General features: G+C 29.0%; 4 protein-coding genes across 4 annotated transcripts in view; 2 read left to right on the plus strand and 2 right to left on the minus strand.

Moving 5' to 3' along the window:
• Positions 1–616: 616 nt before the first annotated feature.
• Positions 617–4,481, plus strand: LOAG_17091 (hypothetical protein; the record flags this gene model as incomplete). Its single annotated transcript, XM_020449751.1, has 9 exons — positions 617–628; positions 758–874; positions 1,140–1,247; positions 1,345–1,481; positions 1,581–1,764; positions 1,942–2,105; positions 2,974–3,217; positions 3,638–3,832; positions 4,314–4,481. 9 exons carry the CDS (start codon positions 617–619, stop codon positions 4,479–4,481), a joined length of 1,329 nt encoding a protein of 442 aa, XP_020306674.1.
• Positions 4,482–5,218: 737 nt separating this feature from the next.
• LOAG_17092 (hypothetical protein) lies at positions 5,219–10,670 on the plus strand (the record flags this gene model as incomplete). The annotated part of the gene is made up of 13 exons (XM_020449752.1): positions 5,219–5,290; positions 5,450–5,596; positions 5,831–5,906; positions 6,091–6,266; positions 6,870–7,058; positions 7,230–7,379; positions 7,454–7,538; positions 7,770–7,975; positions 8,423–8,689; positions 9,193–9,333; positions 9,624–9,750; positions 9,954–10,110; positions 10,460–10,670. The coding sequence occupies 13 exons, from the start codon at positions 5,219–5,221 to the stop codon at positions 10,668–10,670; spliced, it is 2,004 nt and encodes a 667-aa protein (XP_020306675.1).
• A 3,241-nt stretch (positions 10,671–13,911) lies between these two features.
• LOAG_17093 (hypothetical protein) lies at positions 13,912–17,408 on the minus strand. The gene is made up of 3 exons (XM_020449753.1): positions 16,823–17,408; positions 15,997–16,283; positions 13,912–14,810 (listed from the first exon to the last, which is right to left on the minus strand). Exons 1-3 carry the CDS (start codon positions 16,871–16,873, stop codon positions 14,537–14,539), a joined length of 612 nt encoding a protein of 203 aa, XP_020306676.1. The 5' UTR covers positions 16,874–17,408; the 3' UTR covers positions 13,912–14,536.
• Positions 17,409–17,451: 43 nt separating this feature from the next.
• The window catches only part of LOAG_17094 (hypothetical protein), a 2,412-nt gene continuing 951 nt past the window's right edge, over positions 17,452–18,912 (minus strand). The window contains exons 2-5 of the mRNA XM_020449754.1: positions 18,689–18,896; positions 18,156–18,389; positions 17,912–18,095; positions 17,452–17,752 (exon numbers count right to left, since the gene is read on the minus strand). Coding sequence (XP_020306677.1) covers positions 17,642–17,752; positions 17,912–18,095; positions 18,156–18,389; positions 18,689–18,896 — 737 coding nt within the window. The 3' untranslated portion in view covers positions 17,452–17,641. The remainder of the gene's footprint in view (positions 17,753–17,911; positions 18,096–18,155; positions 18,390–18,688; positions 18,897–18,912) is intronic.

An 18,912-nucleotide genomic window follows, 5' to 3' on the forward strand; every position in this document is an offset into this window, starting at 1 on the left:
TTCAGCCACACTTATTGTTCAGGTATTTTTTAATTACTGAAGATCAATTGTCATCTTTGCTACATTTTTTTGGAATTTTTTTTTTTTTTTTTAAGAAAAGTCACTCAAAATGAAATTGTCTTCCTTTTTTTTTTTTTTTTTGTTAATACTAAGATTCATTGGTAACATTTTCAAAATATCAAAATGACAGAATTCTGATTATAGGACACAAAATTTTTGGTTTGCAAACACCAACGCTTGTAATCAATCCACAAGTAGGTTTCTCATAAATTTAAATTTTAAAAAATTATAAACATTCTTTTTTACCTTTCTCAGAGTTTTTTTTTCTTTTTTAATTTCTTGTTTGCTAGTAATTATGAAATATAACTAGTATTAGGAGTACCCAAAGATTCTGTTGCTTGATTTCTCAGCTCATGAAATATGTAATAATCGCTATATCGATTTTTTGAAAATGAATTAAACTGATGAGAATTTAATTGTTAGGTTAATATTGTTACTTTGATTGATTGCATATATAATGGCTAACAAGTTTACCTTGAAAAATGAAATTTTTTTTAATTTCCGATCTTCATTCGATCAGCAGATAACAAAGTCTTGATAGTATATTTGAAATATTATGTCGCTTCACGTTTTTTTTTTTCGTTTCTGTTATTGTGAAAAAAAAAATTTAAAACTTGAAACTTGAATTCAATAAATTTCTGAAATTGTAAAATTTAATAATATCTTGTACATATGATTTGTTTTCGCATTTCTTCAGGTCAGAGTAACAAGGAAAGGACCTGCTGAATTTGAGATTCATACTGAAGGTGGAAATGGAGGAAGAGTATATGCTCATGTTAAAACTGATGATTATGATAAATTGTTGAAGATACAGGTAAATTGATTATGTCACTACTTACCTAACCAAATTACCTGGAAATAATCAACTTAAGGAAGAGTAATGTTTATTTTTTGTGATCAAAAATGGAAAAATCATAAACTTCTCCAAGAGATCATCCATTTTTATTTTGCTACGATTTTTTTTTTCTTTTGGTTGATTAAAAAACGAAAATTTTATTATTCTTATTCATTTTCTTATTATCATTCATTATCTTTTTATCACTCATTATAGTTCTTTCCTCAGTATATTTCTCATTCAGATAACGGAAATACCGGAAGCATTTGAGTTACATTTGGAAAATAGCTTAACTGGTGATAAGCAAAAATCAATTGCCGAACTAACGCTAGATCCTCTTGGGCAAAAAAGGGTGAGTAAATTTAAAAATAATTAATTGTGAGAAGCTATGTTAGATTTCTTATCACTGACTAAACAGATCGGTACTAATAATTTCATTTTTTTTTCAGACCTATGGTGTTGAAAATGAAATTGAGGGTGAAGGTGAAACATTCCGTGCTTTACGACTAACCATAAAACAACCGAAGAGGGCGATTAATATTGCAATACTTCGACCAGCTCGAAATAAATATGCCTTATCAATACAGTATGTAAAAGTATTCTTGGACAAAAATCTTAAATTTGATTTAATTTTAAGAAAATTTTTAAATTTTCTAAGTAAAAAAAACAATAATAAATATTAAAGACCAAATGTTGGTGGAGGAAGACGTCCAACCGTAGCTGAAATGACATATCAAAAGACGTCTGATGGTTATCATTGGGAAGGAAGCATTTCGGATCAAGCATTGCAAACACCGCTTAAAGCAAAAATAATTTACAAAAAAGATGAACGAGATAAATATAATTATCGATTAGATCTACAAACAGAAGTATGCAAAATTTTATTATTAGTACGTTAGAAATTAGAGATAAAATTGTGGAATGATTAATAGTTCAAATTCTGATAAATGATAAATTTGAGATATATTTTGATAAAAATGCTGATATATCAAATGTATGAATTTTAATAAATACCAAAACTGAAATGGTAAATTAATCAATTACAGTTTATCTATAGTGATCAATCGGATAAATTATTTTCCAATTCATTGCATTTACATCGAAGTATTGTGTTATCAGAACGTAAGAAACGAATAATCACAAGAAGAGCTGAAAGATCTGATGATAATGTCCGGTTTGTTATTGAACTGAAAAGTAGCCATCCGGCAAGGTAAATAACCATAACATTTAATATAATATTGTTTTTTCTTTTTTTTGGTAAATAAAAAGGAGGAAAACGCTCCTAATTCTTCTCAAAATCTTTTCAAAAAAGTCTCACCTAAAATCTTTGCTTAGAATTGGAGAATAAATGTTGAATTAACAATGATTTGATCCGTTTTAGCTAGAATTCACGAGTGCTTTCCACTTTTATCATTTTATCGAATAATTAATAAGTATTATCATTCAATTTACTAATTAATTATCATTCTATCAAACTGGGAATCATATTAAAAGGAATTTAGTGAATTGCAGTTTTAGCAAAACTTATTTGATTTTTTTTAAAAACAAAAATGTTACAAAATTAAAAGTAAAAGTAAAAGAAATTATAAAATTAAAATTATTTTTAATCAAATTTTTCCTTTATCATTCATTCCTCAATCATTATCATATATATTTGTTTAAAAGATAAGAGCCTATTTGTCAAATTTAATACTGCCTTTTTTTTTCAATTTATATATATATATATACATATAAATTTAATCATCAAATTTCATATGCATGACAAAATGTTAAGTTTTTTCAATAAGCAATGCATTAATAAAGTCTACTAAATAATGGAAATTAATTACAACTAATTAGTAACTGTTTCATTTTCAATATAATTAGGTTCATTTCCTTTTCATTTGTTTTACTATTACTACGAAAGGAAAGTATTCTCTTAACTTTAAAACTATACTTCACTCAAAATTTCTTGATTTTAAGAATTTTTTTGCGGTAAAATTTATTTATTCGTTTAAAATGCAATTCTAAGTTTATAAACTGTCAATTCTAATATTTGTTAGACTTAATTTCTATTTTTTTCTTTTTCTCTTTATCAGCAATCTCAATACTCGTTTATGGAGTAAAATTGATCGAAAAATAACCGGACAAGCTATGATTCCTGTTCATGTAACGTTCGGTTTGGAAACCAAAAATTTGAACCATCAATCGGCAGAATATTCGCTTGAAACAAAAACGGATGCGGTCAAATTTATGGAAATTCAATTGAAATCACCGAATTTAATGTTGAAAGGAAGAATTGATAAAATCAGTGATAATCATTATAATGTTGGATTTTATAGGGTATAGTTATTTTCTTTCTCTAATACGTATGCCATCATTTATATTGCATTGTTTGGTAGTACTTCAGGATTTACAAAATACAATCATTATCAAGTAACTTAATTAAGAAAGTTAATTAAACTGTAAGTATTTATTTGTTCACAACTGATAAATCCTATAATTTACTTTTCTTCTTAATCAATTAAGTAAATTTTAACAATTATTTAGGAAACTTTTAAATTTTCTTTTATTTCTGCTTTGTTTATGACTATTTAACTAGAATTTCAAAACTATAAAACTAAAATCATTTTTCTAATGAAATATCCTGTGTTTGATTTTGTCAAACTAACTCATAATAATTAATTAATTAATTGATTTTTATCGTATTGAATAGCGTGATAATTCATACTATTTTATAGACTATAAAATAGAAACTTTCAGAACAGTGAACAACCATCTATTGTTGGTGAATTGAAAATGCATGAAAATGGAGTGATTTTTGAATACCGTGATCAAAGATCACAAGAAATTAAACTACATACTTCAGCTCAAAAACTTAATGATTATCATGGAAAGATTGATATATGGCATAGTGAAGCAGGCAAGAAAATACAAGATGCTCGTCTATCATTACAAGTAAAAAAAAAGAACTTTTGATCACAATTTTACTTCACTTAAAACACGTGATGTACACGTAACATACGTGTTTCAAATGAATTTATAATATTGGAAATATTTTGTTGCTATTCATGCTATTATCTATAAATTGCTAATGCAAAATGTTTGTCGAAATCTTGTTATATATAACTTAAATCATTTCTAATTAATCAATTAATCTTTGCTTAATTTTAAGAAAATTTAAGTTTAATTTGGAAATCGAAAAAAAGTTTTTATTTTTTAACCAAAGATTAATTTAACACTAGAATTTATGTATCATTAACGTTTTATAGATGAAAGAAGGAAATGTATGGAAGAGTAAAATTTATCTTCGACCAACAATCGAAACTGAAATAATGGTAAAGCATAATAATTCTTTTCATTTTATAATTTCTAAAGTATTAAATTTAAATTAAATTTTAAAAAGTTATAATAATTGTTTAAAGGAATTTTTCTTTAGATGAATGTTAAAGAAAGGTTCTCAAAAACTGATCAATTTCAACAACATTCATTTATACGTGATGCTATTCTACCATTATTTTCATCACATAATCAAATTGCTAATGATATTATGCGAACACTTGATGGAGCGATCAAAGAATGGACTGTAGAACAAAGGTTAAAATAAATTTCTTTTTTAAAAAAAACACACTATTTGTTTTTATTTAAATAAGTTTACATTGTTAAAGTAAATAAAATTATCATTATCGTCGATGCTAGAGTTCAAAGTTCAAATGTATTGCAGTAATTTAATGTTAGATGGAATGAAAGAAGTTAGGTAGACGAAGTAATATTAGATAGAACGAAGAAGACATGTTTGGTAAAGTATAGCAGTATAGTATAGATTCTCATTTATTTGAAGTTCAAAGTTCAAATGTCTCGTAATAATGTAATGTTAGGTAGAATGAGGAAGGCATAATTAGTATAGCATAGAGTTACAGTATATAGATTTACATTTATTTAAAGTTCAAAGTTCAAATGTATCACATTTGGAGTTCAAAGTTCAAATGTTAGGTAGAATCAAAGAAGTTAAATAGAAAAAGTAATGTTAGATAGAACGAAGACATGATTGGTATGATATAGCTATGTAGTACAGATTTTCATTTATTTAGAGTTCAAAGTTCAAATACATCATAATATTATAGTCTTAGGTAGAAATGAAGAAGATAAGATTGTCACTTGTTATCAAAACTTTTCCAAAGTTAAAAATGAATAATGCTGAAAAATGTATTATTGATTTTCATAGAAATTTTTTATGAATTGTCAAAATTTTATTTACTTCAACTTGTTATCAATAAAATTTGTGAAAAGATTTTATTTCATAGAAGTTTTGCTAGTGAACTTGGCTCAGAATATACGGATTTAATGGATGAAATTGAGAGTAATTATGAAATAATTAAAGAAGCAATCCTTGTTACTTATGACCAAGCTTATCAGGTTTTGTCATATTTTTTTAATTCCATAATAAAATATCAAAAAAGATTTTTTATAAAATAAATTAAAAATCCATCGAATGATTTTTAAATTTCTATTTTTTTTTAAAAAAAAAGTCTTGTGTTGTTTGATGAAAAATTTTAATTTAACTAAAAATTTTAGGAAACGGAACAATTTGTCAAAACTATCTCAAAGAGTGATTTTATTTATCAATTGCGACAATTGATAGATGGTGGTAATGATATACGACACGAAATTATGATTGCTTTAAGACCAATTTCGGATTTAATTGATCAATTATACAAAGAGGTTTTTAATCTATTTTATATTATGCGATGATATCATCACTTTCATAAATGATGAGTGCATAAATTCCCGAGTCTTGAGTATATTTGATATGCAAGCTTATGTTGAAGCGAAGAAATTACAATTAATTTCCATAATCCAAACATTTTTCTAATTTTTCCTTCGTAATATTCAATTTTTTACTATTATCGAATTAATAATCACTTGATAAGCTAACGATTGATAAGCTAATTTAAGTTGGATAATTTGCAACAAAATGCTGCAATGATTATTGAACGTTTAGAAGAAACGCTGAAACTAAAAGATCTACGAAGTAATATTTTCTTGTATTTTTATTATTTCATTTTAATGTTTAGAATAAAGTTTTATTAATTGCTCATAAGTAACTATTCGATAAAGCACAAATGCATGCTGTATAGGATGCCGGATTGTGAACCGGAATTTCCGATATTTTCACTTGTCGGATTTGGTATTATAAAAGGAATTTATTTATACAGGAGCACTGCAAGAATACAGGGAGAATTTCGAACGAACTGATATTATACAAACCTTACTTTATGAAATACGGAAATTAACTCATCAATATCAATTACCGGAATTAGAAAGAGCTATAGTTGAAATTGAAATGAATCGCAAACGTTATGAAGATGAAGCAATTAAAGCCTATAATAAAGTTAGTTATTATTATTTATTTATTTGTTTATTCATTTGTTTATTTATTTATTTATCAATGTGTTCCTATGGAATGAGATTTCTTGTCATGCACACTGGATAAAAGTTCCACATTAAAATTAACATCATGTAAACACATCTACTGATTATACTTTTACTGAACAGTTAATAATAATTATTTTCTAATCAATAATAATTCTTTTTTAATAAATACTTTCTTCCTAAATGAATAATCTTTTTTATTCATTTTTAATTCACTTTTTATTCATTTTTGAGTATAATTCCATTTATTTACACCATATGAAGTCATTAAGGGTATTCATTGAAGATTTTATCAAAAATGATCAGATTTGAAACTATCAAATGCAAATTTCTTCACACCAATAATTTCTTTCTTACTTGATATATTTTCAGATTGAAAATTCTTTTATTTAATAGATTTTCAAATCAAAAATTTCTTATTCGATATGATTTCAGACTGAAAATTTCTTATTTGGTATATTTTCACATTAAAAAATTCATATTTAATATGTTTTTTCCGATTGGAAATTTCCTAATTTGGTATAGTTTCAAATTAAAAATTTCTTATTTGATGTATTTACAGATTAGAAACTTCTTCCTCGATAAGATGATTGTATCAGTGCTTAGCAAAGTGACAAATGCCATTTTTGATTCTTTGGATGATATACAAATTCGACAAAATTGGCAAGGAATTGTTGATTATTTTAGAGGAAAAATAACAGCTAACGAAATAGCTAAACGCTTTTGGCGACAATATTTACCAATATATAAGGTTTGTTATGTTTATTTGTATGACAATTAATTTTATAATGCAAAAAAAAAAAAAGAAAAAAACTATGTGTGAAGTAAAATTTTGATTGTGCTAGAAAAGATTTTGACAAATTTAAATTAATAGCATTTGTTAAATTCAACATTTCCATGCTATTTTATCTTATGATTTCAGCGTTTATCACCTGGTGAATATGAAATGCAAGTAACCGTGCCATACGGTGCTTCTTCATTAGCTGAAATTTTAAGTATCCTTCATCCGCAACATTTTTTGGCTCTTAAATCAGCAATGATTGAATCATTGGGATTATCACTTAAAGATCAGGTAATCATTTTCTGATTTTATTTATTAAAATTACAACTTTTCTTATTTTATCATACATTTTGCATTATTTTCAGGAATTTGCACAGTCTTTAACGGATACAATTTATACCTATAAATCAATGAAATTTGATTCCTGGAAATTGATACCGCGATATAAAAGTATGTTAAATTGTTGCTATCGTAATATGAAAGTAATGTTCATTAATTGATAATTTTTTACAAAAAAAGTTTTTTTTTAAAAAAAAGGAAAGTTAACTTTATTAGGAGAAAAGTTAGTAAAAGAAAAGTCAAAAGTTAATTTTTTTTTTAAATTCATTGATATTATCAAACGAACAGAATGATAATGAAAGTAAAAAAAAAAATGAAACTTTTTATTCTTTTGAATTTAAGGTATTGCTTACATAATCAATGGTAATCGTTTCGTATCATTTGATGGGAAAGTATTCGCATTTCATGCTCGTTGCGAATATCTTCTTGCGTCAGATTTACGTACCCAACGTTTCGCATTACTTGCGATATTTTCATCACAAGGATATTTGCAAACTATTAAAGTTGAATTACGTGGAGAAGAAATACTTTTGCACAAAACTGGCAATGTAATTTTTAATTATATTTATTTATTTATTTTTAATTTGCTTTGTTTTCAATTATTTGCTTTTATTTATTTTATTTTTAGCTATTTGTTTCAATAAGTTACTTTAATAATTTGCTTTAATTGTTTACTTTAATTTATTTTTAATTATTTGCTCATTAATTATAATCAATTTTTCACCGATCCCTAAATTACTTTTAAACCGGAAAACATTATGACTTCCGTCGAGAAGTATTGAACATAAACTCACACATTAAACTGAAATAGGCCGAAATATTTTAGTCACTATTTCAGGCATATTTCGGGATAATTTAATATTTCATATCTTCTTTTTTTATTTTTTTATTTAAATTAATAATTCAATCAACTAGGTGAATTTTATTGTTTCCTAGAATTTTAATTATTTATTTTAGGACTTATATTTTGAGAAATTAAATGGATTTAAGTTCAGGTACAAGTAAATGGTGCTTCAATATCAATGCCATGGCAAAAGATAGACAGTATTGATGGAGCTATTTTAATTTCAATTTCTCGAAAGGATCAATGGACAATATTAAAAACATATGATGGTTTATGTGTACGATGTAATAGCCATTATGATATTTGTGAAATTATTTTATCAGAACGAATGCATGGACGTAGTAATGGTCTTCTAGGTGTAAATGATAATGAACCATCAAATGATCATGATTTAATTGATGGTACATTTAATGATCAGGTAGAATAAAACTTAATTATCTTTAATATCAAACATTTTCTTTTAATCAATAAAACATAGAAATTTGTATAATTAAGCTTTTTTTGACTAACTATTTTAAATTTCTATGGAAATTTAATTTGAAAATTAAATGTTGACAATTCATGAGACATTTTGTCAATAATCATAATGCATTCGATAGTGTACATCTAATGATATATCTTGGTCCAAATTTTACTGTAAAGTTTTTTGAATAATAATATAATTCGGTTCAAATTCTAATATGGAATTTTTTAATAAATGAAATATCTCAGTTCAAATTCTAGTCTGAAGTTTTCTGATAATTGATTAACAAATACTAAATACATTTAATTTTATTATTTATATAAAATTTCTCGCGTACCTTTGATAACCATAATTTCGTTTTAATTTCTACAATAAAGAAATATCTCGATCCAAATTTGATGCGAGAAGGGTGAAAAAAAAAAAAAAAACAAAGAAAAGCAATAATGATATACTTATAGCTAAATGTATTAGCTGAGCATTGGGCAATAAATGATGGATGTCATGTAAATCAAGCTCGTGATTTGATGTATCGTGATGATGATCATTGTCAGGAATATTTTCAAAGTTCTGATAGTCCATTACGACTCTGCTTTAGTCAAGTTAATTTTTTTTTAAATTTCAATTAAAATTTATGAAGATTTTCTTTTTTTTGCAAATGAATTTATAAAATAAATATTCAAGTTATTTAATTAATAGGAATATTTGTTATCTAAAATTAGTTATGAATATTTGTTGTCCTAACGAATTACTTATGGACCTTAACAATTTACTTATATTTTAACAAAATACTTTCGAATATTTGTTATCCTAACGAATTACTTGCAAATCTTAACAAATTATTTACAAATATTTGTTATCTTCCCTTTTATATTGTCATTTTTAAATTAAGATACGTTCAAAACCATTTGAACAAATTTGTTCTAATGGCGGAAAACAACAACATTGTACGGCTACTGCAGCATATCTTCAAATATGTTCAAATGCAGGAATCATTACGACATTACCGCATGAATGTGGTAAGAGTTATTCTTTGTTCGATACTTTAACTCATATACTTCTTTGTATCCGTTTCTCAGATACTTTAATTTATTCATATTCTTTCTTTAGTTATCTTAACTTATTCGTATCTGTTCTTCAGATACTTTAACTTATTCCTAATCGTTCTTCAGATACTCTAACTTATTCCTATTCGTCCTTCAAGTATTCTAACTTGTTATAGTGAAATGTGATGGTGATATACATTTGGATGATGAAAGAAAGATTGAAAAATCTGTCATCGAGCATGATGTCGTATTTGTTGTTGAAGAAAGGAAATGTATGGATCATCATAAGGATAAAATAGCACGAATAGCACAACAAATTAGCCGAGAACAACGGTATGTAAATATTTTAATAATAATTGAATTCATAATTAGATCTACCTTTCTATTAATAAAATTGCAAGTAATTTAACCCACCTGTTACTAAAACTGCAAATATCATTTATCGATGCGGAAATTGCCCGTTGGATAATGGTTGCGCGCAACTGTTTTTATAAATTTATATCTGAATTATAAAAATTTGAATTTCTTTTCTCTAAATTCTGTCTTGGGCTATTCTGTACGAATTTTAAATTTCGATAATAAATAACACCCCTAATTATAATTCTATTAAAATTTCCTAATTAATTTCAAAGTTTAAGCCAAATGCTTGACATCAATTGAATAAAATCACTGAGAGTTTTAGATCAGTACTTTTTGGTTGGGTTGGTTTCGGCGGTGAAGGAGTACATCATGAACCACTTGTACATTATGAACAGGATCAAGCATTACTGGATATTTCAACATTCACGAAACAAACACAACAAACTTTTGAACCAGTTTCCGGAATTGAACTACCACATAGTTGTCCTAAAAAAGCGGTGGAATTTACAGTGAAACATTTTCCGTTCAGTTAAGTTATGCCAGATTTTCTACTTCAGGAATTAAATCAGCAAACAAGAATGATACAAATTATCATTTTATCATTTTTAACAAATTATTATTTTCTTTAAAAATTTAGGTTTGCAACTGCTAAGAGTATTGTTCTGGTTATGTGCCGGAAGTGTTTGCCGCGCGGACATGTGGAAATGCTTGATATGTTACTGGAGCAAGTAATAAATTTAAATTTTCATTTTTTTTAGAACATATACGATATTTTTGTGGTTTCTTTTAGTTTTTGTTCCTTTAAATTTCACAGTTTTTACAATCTTTGATCGATGATCGTATCAAAGTTAATAAGAGAGGAAAATTATTCAATTGATAGAAATGATCGATCAATTATTCATTACAATTTTCTACTGCCTTATTTATAGGGACGGCTATTGAAGTTGTCTTTTTTTTTGAATTGCAAAATGTCGCAGAATTATTGTAAAATAGCTGATGGTAAATTTTAACTATTGTAAAATAAAAAATTGATAGTAAATGCTACCATTCATTTCAGGATATCACAATGCATCTATTAACATTAAGTAAATTTAAGACAAGTGATGGAAGTAAAGTTGTTGGTAAGTTAACAAATATTCTTTCTAAATTAATTGCTCTGAATTATTCATTTACAAATTATTTACAAACTGAAGAATAGGAACGAAATAAATTTGAAATGAAAGATTAAATATTAATTTTTAGGAATCGGCAAATATATGCATAATTGTTTTTTTTTTCGGTTCTATAATCTGCCATTAAGAGAGCATTTTCTCGCAGTTAATGAGGAAAAATCAATTAATGAGAGTCTGGATAAAATTAGATCAATTAAAATTTTGACATGAAATGTCAAAGTTTAAATGGATAAAATTCAAATTTACTTTTAGTTTACATTGCGAAGGGAAAAGTTCTATTACTTCAAGATGGAAATCTTTTACAGCTTATGACAATAATAATTAATTAATGATAATAATAATAAATGATTATCAAAGGGATGGATGCAAAACAATTACTGGATGAATATGGAGCGCAAATTGGACAACGTACATCCTTGTTACATCCACATGATAGTTGTTCCGTTGTAGCTCAACAAACCTTCGGAACCGTTTTCTCTCTTGTAAGTATCATAGTACTTTTATTGAAAGTTATCATATCATTTTTAATTCTCATAAAATGTTTGGAAAGTTTTAGCATCAGTGAATAGCTTCTAGTAAGCACAATTTTTTGTTTTCAGTATAAGATTCTCTTTTGCAGTAACACTTACTTATTATATTGATCATAAACTGCAATACTGATCATTTCCACATTCTTTGATACATTCATCAAATTATTACCTGAATAGCTACCGCTTTTTTTACAGTCATTGAACTTTAAGTCTTTAGTTGCTTTTTTTTGAGATTCATTTCCTATTTCTATTTCTATCCGGATTATCACTTAGCTTAGCCCAATAAAATTTCAAGCAAAGTCTTTAAAAATCATTATCATAATGAGGATATAATAAAATTTAGAAATGTCGTATATAATTTTGATATATTTTAGAAACATGGATTCATGATAGCAGCATCCAAAGTAACTCCCAAACACGAAAGTTATTGTTTCAATTGTCAATGCACTGTTGACAAATTATTTGCGCGTAATATTTGTCGGCCATGCGAACCAACTAAACCAGCTGAATTGGTTTGAAGCTTTGATATCTAAATATATTCAAATTACTTTAGAGTTTTTTACTCTCAAATTCTTTTAGACTGATAAATTTTCATCAATATGCTATGATTCAGTGCTAAAATAATAATTTGAGCATACACCGAGCTTAGGTTTCTATCAATCAGTCTCTGTTTTATATAGGACATTTTGAATTAAATTCCTAACTACTAATTAGCTTGTTTCATATAAATGATTTTAATTTGTATTTCTAGCTATCAAATTAATCTGTTTTATATAGGCCATAACTGAATTATGAAAAAATGAAAAGAAAAAATCGCAACAATTTATTTTTTTCTCAAACAACAGTTAAAATTATGTTAATTAACAATCGACAGAAAATAATCTCTAAGAATAAATTAATGATCTTTATGACCATTAATTTGAATATTCAAGTATAGTTTGTTTATATTTTAGGTATCATATAGAACGATCGATTGGGAAACAGATAGTGATCCACAACTTCTGGATGTATTTATCTGATAATTCTTTATCATTTCTTTTATCACCATATATCGTATATGCCATACCTAGAAAAAAATCCTTTTATCCATTTATCGTTTCCGTTTATAGATTATCTATTTACTGTGCTTTTTATTCCATTATAATATTTCATTTATGAATTATGTTATAAAGTTATTATCATCAATAATTTAATCCTTTAATTATATCCAACATAGAGTAGATGTCTTTTCTAATAAAATACATCAAAAAAAAAGAATTTTTTTTCCCCTTTTTAAACTGAAGTAAATACTAATAGCTTAACTACCAAATACATTAGGCAAAAAAAAAAGAAGAGAAAAAGTTTAATAACCGCTGTCATTAATATTGTCGGAATGATCGCTTTACTATCATATCAAAAATAAAGATCATCCGAATAATTATCATGGTATCTTTAATTGGTTTCTATAACCGGTCCGGTTCCAAAATCTGAATGTTTCGAATGAGATATTTGACTGCTGCAATATAAACATCTAATATGACATTTTTATTGCTTCTTTTCCAATATCACTTTTTAATTTCCGTTATTAATTAAATCACGTAATCAATGCGGTATTGATGCAAACTATGCTTACTGGAAAATCGTTGTGCTCCGCAAAGGTCATTAACTCATTAACTCATATGACTCAACGATCATTTCTTTTTCCTTCAATTCAACAGAATTATATAATCCTTCGTCATTTCTGATCGCTTAGTTACTTGTAACATACTAAAATTGATATACACTCTGAGAGAGCGAAGACCATATTCCTTAAAAAGTATTTACCAAAGATAACAAACCGCATAATGGGTACACCGGAACAGAGGTATACCAAGTAAATCATGTCACGTAGAAAGAGATATATGAGTTCCTCAATGCTGCAGAGGATGCTTTCTATCAAGATTTTTAAAAGAATGATAAATAAATGTACGTCTCTTCCATTTCTGATAATTACCACTCATCCATTTTAGTTTAGAGTTGTTGCTCTTCTATTTTAGACTAAAAAGATTCTGCAAATGAAACCACATGCAAATAAGTGATGGAACATAGTATTAAGGAGGTAAGTTTATGCGATAAATTTGAATAAATTCAAGAATCAATTTAGAACTTCAACTATAAACAATGTAACAAGATTAAAGATCACAGTGCAATCCACGAATGATGTTAAGCCATGAACTTTTTGCTATGCAAATCTCCACTAATGTAGAATCCAGAAGCAACTATGTCTTGAACTTAATTTTATACGTCATGAAACGACTTAAACAATATTCATTAATTAACCACAGCAAGATATGCATAACACAAAGAGCCAAGAGTTGAAAAAAGGAAATTTTGAAAATCAAAAATTTGGAACAACAAATTAATGCTTAGTATACAAATGAATCTTAGATAAAAAAATCTTCGTTTTCCTCACTGTAACATCTCGCAACAGTTTAGTTAATGCATTTTCCAGCATCATCTCATATAACCTAAAATCCGTTCATCGATGAAATGGTCTAGCAGGTCTACTTTAATACCGATTTATGCAACGCAATATCTGTTGCATCCCTACAATTAATATTTCTGTAGAGACATTTATACTTCTTAGAAAGCGAAGCAAATATGTTAAACTAAAGTAAAATGTCTTAAAACACAATTTCATTAGAGTAATGTCTTGCTCAAAGCCAAAACATAAACGAATCAGTAATTAGTATCATTTCCATTTGATGCATCATCAGGTCTGTCTCGATCACGCGTCACAGGACTGCGAGAATCGCGAGGTGGAGGACTTCGGGAAACATTCCTGGCTGGTGGGCTACTCGAGTTTGCAGACCTTCGAGATACTGGAGACCTGTCGTGTGAAACACTTCGACCACGGGAAGTCGAACGTCTTTCATTGTATCGTGAGCCACTACGGCTTCGTGTTGAGGAACGTCGACGTCGTGGTGAACGTGAACGTGAACGCGATCGCGAACTGAAAACGTTACTTTTCGGAAAGATCAGCAAATATGAATAATGGGAATGTGAACTAATTTCACTGATAAATGTATTACAAAATCATGTATTACAAAATCACTTGTGAAATAAGCTCGCGCAATCTACTAAAACTATTAAATAAGTTCATCATTAGTTGATCAGTGTGATCAATCCTAGTAAATTTGTATCTTCATGATGATTAATGATTTAAGGACCAATTCACACCGTTCTGTCCCTGTATACTTTATTTTATTTTAGCTTGATCAAGAAACATATTTTATTCCTTCCCAAACTTGATTGCTTGCAAGACGCCAAGTAACTTTCATTACACTATTTGACGATAAAAGGCATCCCCAGAAGTTCTACGAAACTACTGATCTTTCCATCCATCCTTCTACACGTAAGCAAAGTACATCTTAATACTCAGACAATTTCTAATCAATTAAAGTGAATCAAACTAAAAAAAAAAAAACTCCATCCCCGAAAAGATAAGTATTATGTGGCAGGCCGTCAATTCATAGCTACTACCACACAGGAATTTGGAATCATATCTTAAAAAAAGTACAAAAACGATTTTGTACGAAAAAACTGACTGACCATCAAATGCAACACAGAATCAGCAATCAGCATGTAATTAATCTCTGTTCTGTAACCGGAATCTCTCTCTCATTCTCCCTTTTTTGGTTCAGGCCAAGCCGGAAACACAGCTATGCTGCCCAACAACAACAACAACGACAAGAACAACAACAACAACAACAACAACAGCAGCATTCAACTGCTACATGGAACAGCAGCTCAGCCAGCCAATTTTCCCCTGAGATGCGGCCGTTTTACTTGATGCATTTTTTAATTCAGCTAGCAGCAGCTACACTGTATCTCGGTGATTAGCAGCAGCAGCAACAGCAGCAGCAGCAAACCACGGCCGCCTCAAAATTACAAATTTATTACTTTTAAAGTTTTTGCAAAAAATGAGAACCAACTTTGTAAGGGATGATGCAATAACAACGGTCATTCACTCTGATGATTTTACATCAAAAATCACAAATTGCCTTAAGCTTCGGATTAAAAAAATTAAATGTAAGTAAACATCCATCTACTTGTTGGTGTAACTTAACTACGACATCTCTCCTTATTGGTGATTGCTAAACTTCAAGTATCCTATATGTAAGCGCAAAATCACTAACCGTCGACTGCTTCTGTAACCACTACTACCACCATTACGGCTACGTTCATCGATTGGTCGTTCATAACGTGCCATGGCAACACGGATCTCACGGCCATCGACCCATCGTCCATCCATACGATCCATCGCATATTCTGCATCTCGTCGACTATAAAAGCGTACGAAACCAAATCCTTTACTTTGCTTGGTGTAACGATCACGCGGAATGTGGATATCACCTATTTCGCCATATTTTTCGAACAATCGACGTAAGTCTTGTGGTGCCGTTTGATATGATATGTTATCAATCTACAACATCATATAGAATATGTTTTAACTGTGAAAGGTCACAGAATTATGCAATTAACCATTTATTCAGTTAAGAAAATTGACACAAAATATAATGGAGATAGCCTTGTAAGTACATTATCCAGAGATATAACTGAAGTTTGAGAAAATTTGTGTTAAACTACATCTCCGCACCAAGTCAATTGTGGGAATCAAGTTTATAAGCTTAACAAAAATAAGCATAAAACTTTCAAAGCAAAATCAACTATCGTAAATGACATAGCAGAATTAAAGTGAGCGGATCGAAAAATATGAATCGTAATGAGATAGCAAAAATCAGAAGAACAGTATGCTTTTATCTATAGTAAATCTGACTCATATCATTATAAAATCTAATAGTTTAACACTATGCCTCAAATATATCTCAAAAGAATATATCCAATATATCCTAATATGCTTCAGAAAAATATTTCAAGCTTAGCAGTTAAGCTCATAAAAAGCATGAATCAGTGGTCATTTATCGTCTCCTCTCAGCAAATAAACAACAAATTAAGAGATACCTTGAGGGAATATAAGCCATCAATCGAAGGTGGTCCAGGTCGTCTACTCATCGTTAATAACGCTTGACGTTTACCTAAATCCTTGAAACAAAGTTTTAGGAAATTAGGTTTTGTAAGACATGTTTTTTTCGACTTCAGTTGAAATTACAGCAACCCGGCTGAAAGATGCACCATTTCAGCCGTGTCATCTCTTGTTACCTATCTTTCCAGAATACCACATTTACATCCGAATTACCTCACGCTAAAACTACAAAGGGAACAACAAAGCCCTAGAATAACCAGACCACAACCAACTAATCTAATTACATATCGGTACGCTACACATCGGTGCGGGGGCATAAAAATGCCACTTTGCAAATCAAAGTGAACAATGAAAATCAGTGGTCCACCAACCTCACTACTATCGGTACATCCCATTTCCGAGTGGAGAAGGTCTTTATCGAGCATTCTACGGATAATACTAAACTCACAATCCATCTTGCCAATTAGTGCAATGAAACTAAACATTTTCTCTTTTTCTCAAGTATCAACGATAACCCCCAAAAGAATTCAGCCCAGCTTTTCTCCAGTTCTTATATGATCATTTGAGCTACAAAGTTACTAACATCACAACAACTGTTAGATCTCACAAGAAATATGGAACTCATCATCTGTTAATATCAACTGTAACCATTATATAAACTTACAAATGGAGACAAACGAAATGATAAAATAACGCAAGAAATAATAATGACACTTTTCGTTTACACTTCATTAGTTTACAAATAGGTTTATTGTTGTACATTTAACAGAAATTAGTAAAATGGTAAAAAATTTGGTTTATACACCATGATACTCAGCAAGTAATTTGATGAAGTCCTCATGGGATGCATACAATTTTTCATTTACTGAAACGGTAATCCATCGCAATTTAATTGCATCATCTCCTGCCTGAAAATTTACATCACTCATTTTATGTAAAATAACCCCAAATTTAATTGAAATTGAGTAAGAATAACAATAAACAAAAGTTGGCCACAATAGGAATCCGAAACTATTTTTCCTGATACTATTTCTCATACTACGAAATCAATCATTTAAAGTCCTTACTCTGAGGGTGATATTTTTTAGGTAGCCATCGTTATCATGAAAATTAACCACAACTGTTTCCATCCATGCATTATCCGTATTCCGTGGATCATCCACATAACCACGATATAGCTCCACACCTTTACGCCAAAACATATCCAATTCCGGATACTTTTTGCCGTCCAGAGCTTCCTCCGTAAATTCCCTAAAGTTTCGCAACTTTGTCCATCTTAAAAAATAATACTATGAAACTAATAGTTCCTACCTTTTCAAAGTTTCCTGCACATCCTCACCAGCATCCACCATACCTCCTGGAATGGCCCACTCACCGGAATCTCGCCGGGCGATCCCAACAAACTGTAATTGCCCAAGATGGATTCGACTTACGATTGGATCTGCTGCGTGATTTGGTCCCCATTTGCCCAGAACTCCACGTCCTCGTAATCCGGTTCGTCCTACCGGATTAAGTGGCCGCCCAGTTTTGTCCAAATTATATTTTCTAAATTTAATAAAAAAGAAAATAAAAAACGAATTAGAATTTTGGCCTGGCTGCTTACTCCTCTCGAATGTTCATGGTTAAATATCACAAACACCTTTCAGTATAGAGTCCTCACCAACATTTGACAATGTCCTTTTGGTTTGTTGAAAGGTTTGTCTTTTGGTTTGTCTTTCGGAACACACATCTCACTGCATTTAACATTGCCTTAATACTCCTATAAGATGACGAACAGGATAACTGTAAAAGTGGGATACATAGGTAACACATCTATAAATGCAATGCAACTAATGAAAAGTTACCCCATATAAGAACGTCGATCGACTAATCCATCAATATCATTCCACCTGAATTTCCGACCTTCGATATCATTTGAATCTGCCCAGGATTTGCCAGTGGCTGCTAAGCTGGTGAAGTCTTGTGGACCATATTCCGGCCAGACAACTTCCCACCTGACTTTATCATCTGGTACTTTTATACGATAGATATCACTGCGCGGATATGGTTTTTCTGGAATATAACCGAA

This window comes from Loa loa, assembly GCF_000183805.2.
Source record: "Loa loa unplaced genomic scaffold supercont3.39, whole genome shotgun sequence".
NCBI classification, from domain to species: Eukaryota; Metazoa; Nematoda; class Chromadorea; order Rhabditida; family Onchocercidae; genus Loa; species Loa loa.

Coding starts and splice junctions, on each gene's coding strand:
- LOAG_17093 (XM_020449753.1), bottom strand. CDS start 16,873: ATGAGTAGACGACCTGGACCACCTTCGATTGATGGCTTATATTCCCTC. Junction 16,284..16,822: donor ATGGCTTATATTCCCTCAAG/GTATCTCTTAAT, acceptor ATGATGTTGTAG/ATTGATAACATATCATATCA. Junction 14,811..15,996: donor GGTTACAGAAGCAGTCGACG/GTTAGTGATTTT, acceptor TAACGTTTTCAG/TTCGCGATCGCGTTCACGTT.